Consider the following 15,408-nt stretch of genomic DNA (forward strand, 5'->3'; position numbering starts at 1 on the left):
CCTTGTAGCACCTACAGTTCCAGTTTAAAAGGAACATACTTATGTAGCTTTCTGTACAACAGAATATATTTGTTAAAAAATAATTTTAACCATTCGAAAAACCAACATTGCTAGCAAGGTAATCACCTTCATTTATTTAACAGATTTTAAATAAAATATTTTTATAGATTGTGGGTACTGAAAAGTGTGTAAGTTTATTACTAACTACCATTTATTCAATTACCTCAGCCAAGGCAGGGCTTCTAAGTTTAGCTAGGTCATTGGACCTAGTTCTTGGGATATCCAAGATAGAGGATGGAAAGAAGATGGGTCAAATTTTCAAAGGTGTTTAAGTGACTTCTAAGTCTAAGTCCTATTGGACTTGGACTCCTAAGTCATTTAAACACTTGAAAATTCAATGATGTCTTTAAAGGAAGATACAATTTAAAACAAATGACTATTCAGGCTTCCACAGAAGCCCAGACAAGACCACAGAAAATATTAAATATGCGTTTAAGGTAGGCTAGCTTGTAAAATGCAGTCAACTGGGATCTTTTCTGCAGAAGAGCACCCTCACTATGTGTCCAGCATGGAAGTGCCCCGTACAGGGAAGATTCTGGTTGATAACTGCTAAAATGCAATCAAACATCCTAAAAAAGTGGGTCATATATTTGTGAATGTACTCAAGCAGCAAGTCCATCAAATCCTATTGATACCATCAGTATGAGTAATCCTCACTAAGTGATCATTCAGCCCCGTCTCTCAAAGAACCCGATTTCGATGTGAGATCTTTAAGATGTGAAAAAAAATCAGAAATGCAACAGAGTCAGTAAAGGAGAAAATTTGAAAACTAATATTCCCCTTCCCTGTGGGATTTTAATTTTTATGAGTCAACATTTCTGGGGTCAGTAATTTACAGTATCAAACTGCAGGATAACACCTCATGCAAACAGAAGGAAGCAGAGCAAAATTAGCTGCAATAATCCTTCAAGAATATAAGCATTTTCTTATGGAATCTTACAACAGTCATATAGCTTTGGCGGGAGGAAAGAAGGATTACGATACAAAAATAACTGCAAGGAGGTAATCCACAGAAAAGTAAAAGAAAATTGGAGCTTCCCTATCATTATATAACTATTCTCTGAACTGTGCCAAATGATTTTACAGTTTCTTTAACAAATACATATATAAGTACCTCTTAACAAATTGTATTGAATGTGTATGTACTTAATCCCCTGCTTGAGGAGCTGAGATGGAATTCTTCCCCTTAGGCCTTTTCAGTTATTACAATCAGTCCATGTGACATTACCGCAGATAATCATTAGAGATAATAATTTGGAGGGGGAAGTATACACAGAACTGACAACTGAGTGATTTGAAAATGGGACTGCTATGGAGCTGGCCAAAAATCCAACAAAAAATGGAAAACCATGTAGGTACGCTTCCCTAGTGCTATTTTCCAAAGTCCCCTGCAGTGCCAGCCTTGCTCTTCCCATGACATCCATGGTGCCTCATGCAGCCACTCAGTTATTTACTACAGCAATCTGGAAGAGCCCACTTGCAACCGCCAAGTCAAGGCCTCCCACTGGACTTAGTCACACACTTGTTGAAAAAGCAAGTGGCTTAAATTCATTTATAGATCTTAAGGCCAGAAGACTATCTAATGGGCCCTTCAGCATAAAGCAGACCATAGACTTTCACCCAGTGTTCAAGGGCTCTCCCAGTGCATAAGAACTCATCAAGTCAAAGGTCTTCATAATGATCTCAGTAAGAACAGAATTACCTGGGGGGGTGAACATCCTATGAACTACTCCAGTGAAAAGAAAGCATTCCTACACACTCCAGGGTCCTCTAGGTTGCTGCCAGAACTCTGGATTCTCACATTTATATCCCCGCCTTCTACTTGGCTTTTATACCACTGACCCATGAGATTCCCCATCCAAGCCATTAATCCTCTGGCTGGGGAAAACTCACAGGTGTTCCCTCTGATGCCAGCAATCGAGTCCCTTTAACTCTCCAGAGTGGTCAAGGAACTTCCATAAAAACCATCATGATCTTCACAGACTCATAGATATTAAAATCAGAAGGGACCATCTAATCTTATCTCCTTTGCAGCACTCCCTTTTAATGCCAGCCCCAGCAGAAAAAACTGGTAAGTTAACCGAACATGTCCCGTACAGCACTAGAGAGCCAATAGCAAATTATTGATTACTATTTACTGTTCTTAGCACCTTCCACTTTGACATTTCCACCTGGTCATTTGCCCTAGGGCTGTAGCTTTCAAGCTGAAGTTTTGGCTTAGCCACATGACAAGAAGATTTTTCTTTATTGTTGTTAGGAGTGGCAAACTAAAGATCAACCCCGAGTGGAGCTTGCATAGAATGAAATGTAAGTCACCTGGCAGAAAGAGACGTCAAGAAAGCATTGACATAATATTTTGACAGTCAGCCCTTGACTGTGTGAAAAATTGACCTAGTTTCTCTCATTGGAAAGTCCACAAAATTGTATTTTCACATTTCTCACCATTGTCATGGGAGCAGGGGATACTGAAACACAAACATGTTGAAGAAAACATGTCTACAACCATGACGTAAGAGTCTGTCATACCCCAGGAAAAGACTCTCACCAGTAACAAGAGCAAACCAGATACCATCTGCCCATACATTTAAAAAAAAAAAAAAGTTACAGAAACTTCTTTTGAAATTAGAAGTTCACTAATGAACAGACAGATCCTCTATAATGAGAATGGACCTTTGTGAATATTTCCCTTGCCCAGGGTCTTTTTCCATAAGATCTCACCTAATAGAAGAGGTGGGAAAGAGCAAAGAAAAGAGTCTTTGACAATTTTTTTTTTCAGATGGCCCATTTATACCTTAGTCGCAGCTCTGGGATGTACTAAAATCTGGCTTATATAGATGTAAGATATTCCCTCTCCTAATGCGGCAAAGAGCCTGTGTTCTTCACACGTTATCCACAGCATACAGTGTGAATGAAAAATAAAGGGATAACATAAATAATGGTGGTATAATTCAATTTATGACCAGTGGAAAGACCAATAACTTATGAGAGGCAGAACTCCAAGTGATGATGGCCCTCCACTCTCCTGTGTAAGTAGCATGTATTTTACCACTGCACTCCATAGTGAGCTCTGTTATCCCACACCAGGTTTCAATTATTCCATGGCCTATTCAACTTCGGCTGTACTTATTTTAAAGGATGCAACTAAATCTCACAGAGGGTGTGAGTTAAAGTTTGGAGGTCCATCTGAGCTTGCACTGAGATGGACCTCCAAAGCCTATCCAAATGTTCACAGCATATTAATTTACTCTACCATTGTGTTGGCTACTAAATTAAGTGATACTAAATTTAAACCACAAAGACGAGGCCCAACAGTTAACCACACGCTAAGCAAAACAAGTGTTGCTTTCATCTTGCCCATGGAGGCTGTAGCCTTGGGCTCTGAGACGCTGCCAAGAAGAATGAGTTTCAAAGGAGGGGGGACTTCAATTCAGAAAGTGTCATCACTGGATGTGAAGGGTTTCAAACTTAAAAGTGCTGACAGCAAGCGTTTCCCAGCTGATCATAACTGTTTTCATGGTATCTGAGGTAAAAGGTAATTTTGCTCTCCAGAACAGATACCAGACCATTCGGATCAGCAACACCTTGATTTGCCCCATGATTTTAACAGAAAGCTAGTGAAGAGAACTGAGCATCATACCAGTCTGTGCCACTTGAAAGGCAGGCAGCTGCATTCTGTACTAGCTTCAGATCCTGAGTGGGCTTCAGACACAGCCCTATCAGAACATATTTCAAGGGTCAAGCCTGGCAGTAACACAGGAATAGATAATCATAGTAGAGAAGAGCGCCCACAGCCTCACGGCCATATATAACCATTCACTGTAACCAACTAGCAGAAGCTTTTGAATGACAGGGTCTTCACCTTTGTTTTTTGGTTCTCTCAGTATTGGTTGATTATTATTAAGCCACCAGACATCTATAGGTCTTGAGGTCATGGGGTGCTTTCGTGTGCCCTTCAGTTTATCATTAACTGAATCAAATCAAAATTTGTTTTTCAGAAAATGATAAAAGGAGAAGGAGAAAATGGCTGAAGGCATTAGAATGCCAAGCCCTCCTTCTTGGTCACTGGTTGGAATCAAGGGACCCAGATGGTGCTATTCTGTGGCCTACATGTAATTATCTCAGTCCAACTCCTAATACACAAGTGTCCACATCACTAAAGCCACCATCTGGCTGGCACTAGTTGCTAGCTCTAGATCAAATTTTCTGAAGTACACATGAAAAAGACATTCTTAAGAGAAAAGTTGTAGAGGCAATAAATGGGAATAAACATATATTAAAGGCTGTGATGCACTCAGATAGTTCAATAACGTTGTATACATACCAGAGATGAGATGAGATGAGATTAGGAAAATAGTCTTAGATTATAAATGTCTTCACAGTAATAATAGTTACTGAGATTACAAATATTCAGAATAATACATTATTTGAAGAGTCAGATTAAAACAGGTTCAAAGGACTGGCTTGGGGGTTTTTATTAAAAAAAGAGTAAAAACAGCTTGTGCGCCATAGTCATTCCAGTATGTGGTGGTAGCTACAACACCAAACCACCTCTACTCAGTATTTTTCTTTACAGATCAAGTTAAAAGACTAAGGATTTTACTGCTCTTAAGAAGCATACGAAAACAGGCTGTGTGTACACAGCACCGGTATAGACATTTTTTTCTGTGGAGGGGCAAAAACACTTAAAAGCTTCATCAAATCTTTAAAAAAATAATACCAAAAAACTCAAAATAGTTTCAATTTGTTGTAATAGAGAGACTGGAATGCCACCCACTTACCCCCAAGGGACTACACTCAGCCCTGGTTAATCCATTCTGGCTCTAGCCAGATGTCTGGATATCTGAAAGACTTCAATGATTAGCAATTCCATAATATGTTCATATTTGCATAAAAATGCAGTTTGCAAACTGGCTTAGATTAACTAAACATACCCACTGTATAATGTTTCGTAACAATGGCTGGGACTGAAACTAAGACAGAATAAAAACAATCTGTTTAATAACAAACAAGAATCTGTTCGTATGGTGAACACTAAGATCTAGAGCCCTTAAAGTTCTGTGGTTCCCCACCTCTTTACAGAGTTCAACAGAAGCCCTGCATCATTACACAGGTATTCAGGATCTGTTCTTTCCTCCTTGTATTTTTTACTGTCAAGGAACATCACAGGTATGCCACTGCCTTTCAACCAAAGCAGACTGGAAAGGTGGTCTTGTATTTAAGGCACTCAACTGTGACTCAGGAGGGCTGGTTTCAATTCACAGCTCTCCCAAAGACTTCCTGTGTGAGCTTGGAGAAGTCACTTGGCCATCCTGTGGCTAAGTTTCCCTATTGTGAAATACAGATAATGCTTCCTTTGTCTGGTCTCTTTAGATTGTTAAATGCTTTTGGACAGGGTCTTGCTGATACCATGGTAATATACTGCACCTAGCACAAGGAAGCCCTGATCTCAATGGGACCTCTAGGTGCTACTGTGAGAAAAAATACCAAGACCATACTGAAACACCATAATGCACTTCAAAAGGTAGTATTCTCTTTTATAAGTTTAGGGCTCTGTGAAACTTAGGTTTTTCTATGCAGTGGCTGATTGAGATGGTTTCCAATAATCTTTGGTTTGTACCTCCTGTATGTTTGGTGTTCAAACATAACCAATAACTCAAAGTGAAACTCATTTGAAACCAGCACAAACAGCATGTTTTGCATAGATGTAATATGAAACCATAAACCAACCTGGTTCATTTAAAACTGGTCCCAGGTTATTTGAATAGGTTCAAGAACCTTAACAAATGTTCTGACAATCCTGGTCTGAATTTTAAGTATGTTACAAGAAGCAAAAACAAGGCAGGTTATACATGGTTTCCAGTTTTGATGCAAATATCTTCATTGTCTTGACTAGGATATTGTAATCTGAGAGCCGGATTGTGTTAAAACTTTCACAATGAACTCTTCACAGCAGTTATGGCTGGGGGAAAAGTTCAGGCAAATGAAGAATTTACCCAAACCTTTGCCCAAAACACAAACTGAGCCAGATCCAGATATTTTCCACTGGAAGCAGCACCATTATTTGTCAGACATTTTCCTGGTTCTGGCCAGGTGCACTGACATACAAAAGGCTCTTTGCAGAGTAATATTAAGCCAACCAGCACCAGCAGATAGGAAGTACCAGATATCTCATAAAAAGGCTATTGTTCTGATATTTCCAGCCCAGCATTACCATCTCTGGCAGTTTGATTAGTGAGAATAATGGTCTGAATTCTCACTGCTGAACCAAGCCTCCAACCTTGTTGAGGCCAGATCTTCAGAAGTACTGAGCACCCACCATTGAAAGTGAAGTCAATGAGAGCTACAGATACTCAACACCTCTGAAAGTCAGGCCTTTGAGGTTCACTAACAGCTATCAAAATGTTCTCCCCCCCCCCCTTCATGGCTTACTAGTGGGGACTGATCCTGGCACCTTCAGCACTAAAAGCACAGCCCTCTACCACTTGAGTCAAAAGAGTACCTTAGGTAGTAGTGTCCTTACACAATGTGTGGGCCAACCACTAGATGGGCAGGAGCATGACACTCTTAGCCAGCATGTTACACTTACATCTCCAGCCTTTGAGAATAAGGTTTCACAGCAATAAGAGAAAACGCTGCCTGTAGATGAAACCAAGATGTTTATCTCCAGAGAGGAATTCCCATGCTGTGAATGTGAAAGAGTATATCCCTCCAAAGTCAATCCTGAGTGCTAGGAGTGACAAAGTGTCTTCTAATATATTTCCACTCTCTGGAGGGAATATGTGATGAGGTTATAAAGTTACTTAACATTTTTCCTTTCTTATCTCTGATCTTCTGATTTCCCATGGCCTGCTGCTGTGCTCTGACACAGGACTACACCATTCTGTCTCTTTCCCAGCTACTTCACTACTCCTGGAGCAGATGTTTAGACCTGAGCAGCAGAAAAAGTAGAGCATCTGGGAAAGAGACAGAAGTACAGTTCACTGACATCCCTCGAAGGATCAGAGCAGTAGGTCGCAGGAAGCTATTGTAAAGTATCAGTTTCAACACATGATCTGGCAGGTTTGGAAAACCCTTTTAATAAAATGCAGGTTTATGCCATGGTCTCTAGGAGCTGCTATATGAACCTGCTGCATAAGAGGAGCTGATCCTGTCAAGAAGCGCTAATACTGAGCACTCAAATTGCTGGGATCTCCAACATGGAGTTACCAGCAGGGCAAGTGCTGAAGAGGACTAAAATCATATCTTAATAGCAACATACTGCAAAAATAGATCAGTAGCAGAAAATGATTTCTACTTTTAAGTAGGAATTCAGGTAATAACACACTATCTAAATTAAGGGTCATTACTCCCCTTAATGCATTCACATACCCAACTCCAACTAACAGTAGTGGAAGTTAGACATTACAGAGGCTAAGACGAGAATACAACCCATAGTTTACAGTGTCACACAGATGTATATGTACATTTGAGAAAAAACAGAGAACATATATGCAAAGGGTTGTTCAATTTTTTAAATATGTTCATTAACATAGCTAAGATGCAGCTGTATGAACTACAGCTGATGGATAAATTATTTGAATATTATTTAAACATTTTGTGTTGGAATAAACTGCACAAAGCATATTTATTTTCCACATGACTCAGCTAGCATGAAATTCAGTTCTAGGCCAGCACACAGCAAGGTTTAAGTGGTGCATAGCCCTTGCTCAGCCCCCTCTGCAAGGTAAATGTCACTCCCAGCATACAGCACTAAGCCAATATTGGAATTTTGTGTTTTAAAAATAAAATATTGGTGATTTCCCCCTATTTTTGCCCAGATTTAGCAATATAGTCATTGGTTAAAAAAAAAAGAGATATTGGAGCCACGTTGAATTTCTACTCCTCTCATAAAGAAAAGGAGTACTTGTGGCACCTTAGAGACTAACCAATTTATTTGAGCATAAGCTTTCGTGAGCTACAGCTCACTTCACGAAAGCTTATGCTCAAATAAATTGGTTAGTCTCTAAGGTGCCACAAGTACTCCTTTTCTTTTTGCGAATACAGACTAACACGGCTGTTACTCTGAAACCTCTACTCCTCTCATGTGTCAGATAGGATGCAACTCCTCAGTACTGACAGTGGCATCTTGCATCACTGTTACTGCTTTTCCTGGATTTAACTGATTGTTTTCAAGTGACAACATCTAATCATTCCCCAAATTTGTGTGTCTGTCTTCCCAGTATGCACCTTGGGATTCTTTTTGCAAGTCGCTAGCCATTTCCTTTCAAATATTACTCTGAAAAATTATTTGGAGGCAGGGGAGCTCAACTGGCTCCATTTCAGGAAGGAATTTTACTACAAAACCCAAGGAGAATATTGAGGACCCTGCATTATTGCTTTCTGTCATTATAAAGGGCTTGCTTTTCTTAAATAGCTTTTGTTTCAAAGCTTTACAAATCTGGCTGAATGGAATGGGAATCTAACATCACTGCATTGCAGATCTGAAATATACTTATTACAGTGCCTTTCACAAGAGGGTCTCAAAAAGCTTTAGAAACATACTTTAATAGTACCTATGTGAGCCAAAAGTATCCCCATTTCAGAGCTGAGCAGACTCTCTCACTTTCCTATGTGCTTTTCATATTTAAAGTTGTGCAAATATAGTTCAAAATGGACATATAAAAGAAATTTAATAAAACCAAAGACAAAGTCTCCCATATGTAACATTACACCAGTACTCACAATGAAAGTAATATTGTTAGTAACTATATAGCAAAAGGTGTGACTTCTTTTCCTGGATCATGCTGTAGACACCAAAACATCAAAATAATCACTGAAACTTTGAAATGTTTCTTATTTATCACGTAAAATTGTTCTCACATGAACTAGAGAGATGTACTTCAGTTAATCAAAATATTGTGCTATAATTTATACGTCACTGAAAATTGCTCTAATCTATTCAGATCTGTATTGTTTATATTATAAATGATTGAGTTAAATGTCTGTGAATATTACAGGCACAATGCCAACAAGTAACAAAGATGACAATCTCTGCTCTAAAGAGCTGGAATTTGATAATTAACATTTGTACAGTGCTCTAATAATACTAAGTATGGATCTAGTCTTTCAAACCCTTACTTGTGAGAGTTGTGCTTGTACTTAATCACATAAATAGTACGACTGCCTTCAATACAAAAGACAGCATAAAAAAGTAAGGCCTGATTTGCTAGTTTTTCAATGATGCTACTTTAACCAAATAAAAATATAATTCTATAAATATGACTGTATATTTAATATATTCGTTTAAGAGAACTTTTAACATGTAGGAATCATTTTTTAAAAGTGAACTATTTTATCACTGTATTGTTCTTTTTATTAATGAATGACAAGGTGTGAAATTTACTACCTTTGCCAAGATCAGACCATGATATGATCTGCCTAGTTTATCTATGGTTCACATAGCAGTTTCACCTCTAAAACACTGGTGGGTATTTTCTGCTCAGCTTTATTCTAATAGTTATAGCAAGATTGGTACATTACACTGACATAATAAATAATACACCTTTTTAGCAGCATAAAATAACTGGCTTATAAGTAGACCACAGTTTACCAGATTTCTAAACAACATTGTTTAAATCTGTAAATTTAGAAACAATGTTTCTAAAAATCACACACATTTCTAAACATAAAATTCATAACTGAGCTCACTACAGCAAGATGACAGTGTGGGACAGGACCTGGAAGGGATACACTATTTATTTTTTATTTTGTATTAGTTACCTTTTTGGATATTTCTGGCATGCAAGATAGCTTATATGTTACAAGCAGCTGCATTTAGTTAGAGATTTTTGAAGAATTTTCTACTCTGAGGTGCTTTTTAGTGTCTCAGAAGGCTGTTGCATTTCTGTGGATGTCTCTGAAGAACAGTATCTAGTGTCACACCTCAGGGAAGGTTTTTTGTCCAGCTTTAGATATTTGTATTTAAGAGCTATAAGGAATCTTTAAGTAGACCACTGCCTAGATCTCATTTGCAAAGGCTTAAGTTAAATAAAATGTCCTATGTGTATATAATTAGCACGCCATTCTCTGTGGACATAATTACAGTAATACACAAACTATTATTCTAATCATTCATTTGTAGTTAGCGCAACTTTTGAATAGACATGCCAGATACCAAAATCAGTCAGTCAAACAGCTCCAAAACGTATTTCCATCTTTCTATTCACTGTTAGTCAATGATAGAAACATTTTATTTGTTTGTAAACATATAATGCATACTGACTGAAATAGAAAACTATTGCCCTATGGATGAAAAACTGCGGTATAGCACTCCTAATCAAAGGTGGAGGAATGCTAATCCACTAGAGTTAATTTTCCAAAAGGGCAACAGTTTTTCCTATTATCTAAAATACGCAGTCTATGGATCTATGTTTTTATGCATAAAAATTGTATTACCCTATTCATGATGCTTCTGCCATGACTCTACTTTAGCTCACAGAGCTACATGATATTCAACAATAATAAAGCTGGCGCTGTAATAACAATAGCCATCACAAATACTGTGACGAGCGAGGGGAAAAAGCCAAGTTATAGAATTTCTGTTCCTCATATTCACACTAACTTTGTGGTTTTACTCATTGTTGGGCCAACCTCTCAGTGCACTTGGGAAGAGCATTTAAAAATAAATTATTTACGTTTATGTGCATGCTGCTTTTAATTTGCTTTTTCTATGTTTTGTTTCCTGCACTGTGGCTGCCAACCCTTCAAAAACAAAAACCAGAAGAGCAAAGAAACTTTGTTCAAATTCTGCAGGGAGCTTGAGTTACATTTAAATGTCACAAAGATGATTTTGTACTAAATATGATGCAGCAGGCTTATGATGTGCCAAAATGCTTCTATTTTAGCTCACAAGATCATGTGACCCTTTCTCAGTCAATAACCAGTCAGTCGATTTTTAAAACAATTAGACAGCATGGCTAGAAAGACAACTATGCAAGCTAGTTTACATCACATGATCATGTCTCAACTAGATTATTTGGTAACCCAAAGTGGACATGAGTGGACTTTTAGGCCTCTGTCCTACATATGCTTGAAGACTCACTTATTTTTACTCATATGAGTTGTCCTAGTGAACTGACTACTGACATGAATTAATTTACACTCATCCTGAAGAGCTTGCAGGATCAGGATGTCAGATTATAAACTCTTTGGAGCAAAAACCATGTCTTTATAAATATTTGAACAGGATTTATTATGGTAGCTTCTGTACACGTTGGGGGCTCTGGTTTTATTGTAATGTGAATATTAAATAATAATCATGTAGATGAATGGGCAAGTGGACCTTGGATTCCCAATCAATCAATATTAAAGCTTTCCTGATAGTGAAAGTTTTACAGTTGTTAAAATTACCAGTATATAAGCATGTTCATTAAAGGTCTTATTTTCACAGGTCTGAAAAAATAGACTCAGTCAAATCACATGGACTTTTTTTGGTGGTAGTAGTCAGGGGTGGGGAGTGGAGAAATCCATTCACCCATTTTTGAATTATGGAAAAATTAAATTATACACTTCTACACTTAGTTTTATACACTTAGTTTAAGTAAATGGTAATATATCTTTTTGCTTACACAACTCAAAATCTGCTACATTTTTATCATTCAAGATTTTCAGGTTAGCAAATCTTCACTGCGGTCTAGATCCTTACATGTTCAGAACAAAAATTAATTATATGTATTAAAAAATTTCTCATTGCATGATGATAATGTTTTCTAATCTGAGGCAATACAATACTTAATCTGGCACCAAATTAACACTAATTAATATCTAGGAGAAAAGTTTACAAATATAGCAAATATTTCTACAGACAATATTTCAATGCAGACATTGATTCTGTATTTAAATCCTTATGCTCCTACACAGCTTGTAAGTAGTACAAATAGAGCCTCTCTCCTACAGAATTTATAGAAAATCCAAGAGAGCAAATTGTGGGCTTAAACTCTGCTGATCGATCATCATAAGGTTTGGATTTGGTTTTTTTTTTAACTTTTACTTTATTTAAAAAAAAACCCTCATGTTAAGGTAACATTAAGGTTATTAATTTAAACATTAAAAGGTCAGGAAATGAAAAAGTAACATTAATTTAGCCTTTTTAAAGTTTATGATGTTAAATATACATAAAATATTCCACAGAAGACATTCAAATTCAACATTACCAGCTGTCACCACACAGATGTCAGAGAACTCCTTTTCTAAGGCTAGACCAATGAAATGTGTAGGCCAGCAATTAAATGTGTACGATTAGACCCTTGTACCCACAGTCACATTGACATCAATAGGATCCATCTACACGGATTCAACAGCAGAATCAGGGCCATAGTGAAAGATAGGGATAATCTCAGACTACTGTGTGGTAACTGTTGATAACAGTTGACTTCTTAACGGCAACCATTCCATAACATGTGCAATATGGCCGTTGGTGTTATTAAAACCTTGATTCCAGCATTGTGGTAGCCATGTTGGCCCTAAAACCTGAAGAAGAGCTCTCTGTAGCTCAAAAGTTAGTATCTTTCACCAACAGAAGTTGGTCCAATAAAAGATATTACCTCATCCACCTTGTCTCTTTATTAAAACCTTAACTTTTTCATTGCTTGACCTCTGAGTATTTAACATGGCATTACTGTACATTTTTCTTTTTTGAATATACATTATGGCCAAGATTTTCAAAAGTGACTTGACCAACTTGACACACCTTCCAGGGGCCTGGTTTTAGGTTATGCATGCTCAGCATTTTTTGAAGCCTTTCAAAAATCACGCAAAATCGCTAGTCATTTTAAATATCTTAGCCTAAATATGCAAACTTTACCAAATGCCAATCCAGGCTATCAGCCTCCATTTCTTTTATGTATATGTTATATGATGACTCATATCTAAAATTCTTGAAATGGCTACAATTAAAAATAAAACAAAACAATATTAAAATGAAAGGATCACAAATATTGTTGGTTAAAACTAAACAAGAGATTTGCTTTAAGGTCATTGTTAACTATTTGCCCTTGAACTATATATATATGCAGTAAGATGGCAAAGCATTCCACATTGCTGGAACTAAAAAGACAAATCATCATCGACAATATTACCTTACAGACCTTAAGTCAAATATCAAAAGCAGAATGAAATGCCTAGGAATAGTTACATTTAGCTAACTCAGTCAAACTCTTGCAAAATGTTTTTATAAAGCAATTAAGTACAGATCAAGTATAAAACTTGACTTCATTAACTGGAATATAGGAATGCTTGGAATCAGAGGAAAATAAGCCAAATATGTTTCTTAAGAAAGAGCCTGGTTACTGTATTTTTCAAGAAGAAGAATACTGATGTGAAATTTAAAATCCTAACAGAACTTTGTCTAACTACTGGATTAAAATGTTTGCAATTCGGGAAAGGTAAATTGTAGATTTAAAATTCCTCAGCGGATATTCTTCAGGATGAACAAATTGATGTTAAAGCTTTTACTTCTGTCTGCTTCCTGGTTATACTCTCCCCTTCATTCCAAAACCCAGTTAATAAATTATCAACTGATACACATTTAATCATAGACAGCCAGATTCTAGTACCCTTAGTTACGATGAATACCTCCGTACTATGTAAATAGCCTCACTGACATCAATGGGACTATTCATGCAGTAAGGGAGTAACGATATCAGAATCTGTCCCAAAGATATATACAATTTCTGTTATAAGCAGCTTCCAGGTTAGTCTTGGTTAATAAAAAAAAAAATTACATTCTAATGTCTATGGATTGTTGAAAAGGCCTCTTGTTCAGTGTTGCCCCTTGAAAAGATATTCTCCTTCTCCTTGGTACCCTTATGCTGTGTCGGTGCTTTTCTAAATACAGCTTAAAAACACAATCAAAAAGGGGTTTCTTTCTGGCGTCTTAACCAGACACAGGTATCCTGCCAAGGAGACTCAAACTGGGTTGCCTCTTGCAGATTGCATATTAAAGCGAAGCCCAACACCCTGACGGCTTGAATCAACTTTTCACCCCTCCTCAAAGAAAGGATCAGTTGTATCCACAGGAGCAGCTCATCTTCCCTTTCATTGTGTCCCAGCACAGAGAGGAGAGGGAAGCACTGACGGCTTCCCGCAGGGGAAGGTAATACGCTTTGCCTTTCTTATTAGCTTTACTCGAAATGTTGCCATTGTCTTTAAAGAGGGTCCAAATGAAGTATGCATCAGATTGCGGCTTAGAAACCACATTCAGCCCCAATGCCCAGATGCACCCCGTTTTTACCGTACTTTGCAAATGCAAAGAGTGCACAACTCACACACACACACACACACACACACACACACAGCTGCTGCTCCTCCTCCTCCAACCTCTCCGGGCTGGGCAGCTGGGAAGGCTGGAAGCGACAAGGGAACAATCGGTGAATCGGGGCTTTGTCTGGGGTCGCCTCCGCTCGTGGGTCACCCAGTTTCATTCACAAAAAGGCAAAGCCCGGCGGAAAGACTCCCGCACTCCCCGGCCCCGGCGCGGGGCCAAGCCAAGCGGGCTGCGGCTCTTCGGCGGGGAGGGGAGAGCGAAGCCAAACACCTTCTTTCCGCCCAGATGACAGCGGAGCGCGCCCCGGCCGGCGCCCGCGCCCCCTGCCCCGCGCAAAGCGGGAGGGCGCCCCGCGGGGGGCCGGGCTGGGGCACCGGGCGGAGGGGATGGAGGAGCGGGGAGCGCCGGGGAAGGCTCAGGGGAGGCGCGGCGGCGGGTAACTGTCCCAAGGGCCCGCCCGAGGCGGCGCCGGGGAGCGCGGCGCGTCTTACCTCGGGCTGCGCCCCCGAGCTCCGCCAGGCTCCCCGCGCGCAGCAGCAGCAGCAGCAGCAGCGGGAGGCTCCGCTCCCAGCCGCCCGGCCGGGGCATTCCTGAGCCGGCTCGCGCTACTCCGACATCCGCAGGACAGCGCCCGGAGCCCGGGCCAGCTCTCCCCGCCGCGCTGTGCCGGAGGAGGGGGCGGGGGGCTCTGCCCTCCCAGCCCTTCCCCACGCCGGCTGGGCACTGAGCGGGGGCGGCGGCTTCCCTCCCTCAGCCCCTCGCTTGTCACTTTCCAAAACCTCCCCTCAGAGCCCGGCCCCGGCACCCCCCCCCCGCCGGCGGGCGGCCCAGCCTGGCCCAGCAGCGCCCCCTGCCGGCCCTGCCGAGTCACTCCCAGCCCCTGCCCAACCTCGGCCCGGCTGATCCTCCGCCTGCGCCTCAGCCAGCCTCTCCCCACAGCCCCAGGGCCAGCCCCGGCGGGCAGGAGCGGGCTGGGGGGAGCCGGGGAAAGGGAAGGCGCGGGGGCTGGAAGTAGGGGAGCTGCCGCACCCCCTGGCTTGAAGTGG

General features: G+C 40.0%; 1 protein-coding gene across 2 annotated transcripts in view; it reads right to left on the minus strand.

Moving 5' to 3' along the window:
• ROR1 (receptor tyrosine kinase like orphan receptor 1) overlaps window positions 1-15,136 on the minus strand; it is a 268,064-nt gene extending 252,928 nt beyond the window's left edge. The window contains exon 1 of one of the 2 annotated variants that reach the window (XM_043520888.1): window positions 14,854-15,136. In XM_043520888.1, the coding sequence (XP_043376823.1) occupies window positions 14,854-14,950 (97 nt within the window). In that variant the 5' untranslated portion in view covers window positions 14,951-15,136. The remainder of the gene's footprint in view (window positions 1-14,853) is intronic. The other variant, XM_037907262.2, reaches the window with a different exon arrangement.
• Between the last annotated feature and the right edge of the window lie 272 nt (window positions 15,137-15,408).

Source organism: Chelonia mydas, chromosome 8, assembly GCF_015237465.2.
Source record: "Chelonia mydas isolate rCheMyd1 chromosome 8, rCheMyd1.pri.v2, whole genome shotgun sequence".
Lineage (NCBI taxonomy): Eukaryota > Metazoa > Chordata > Testudines > Cheloniidae > Chelonia > Chelonia mydas.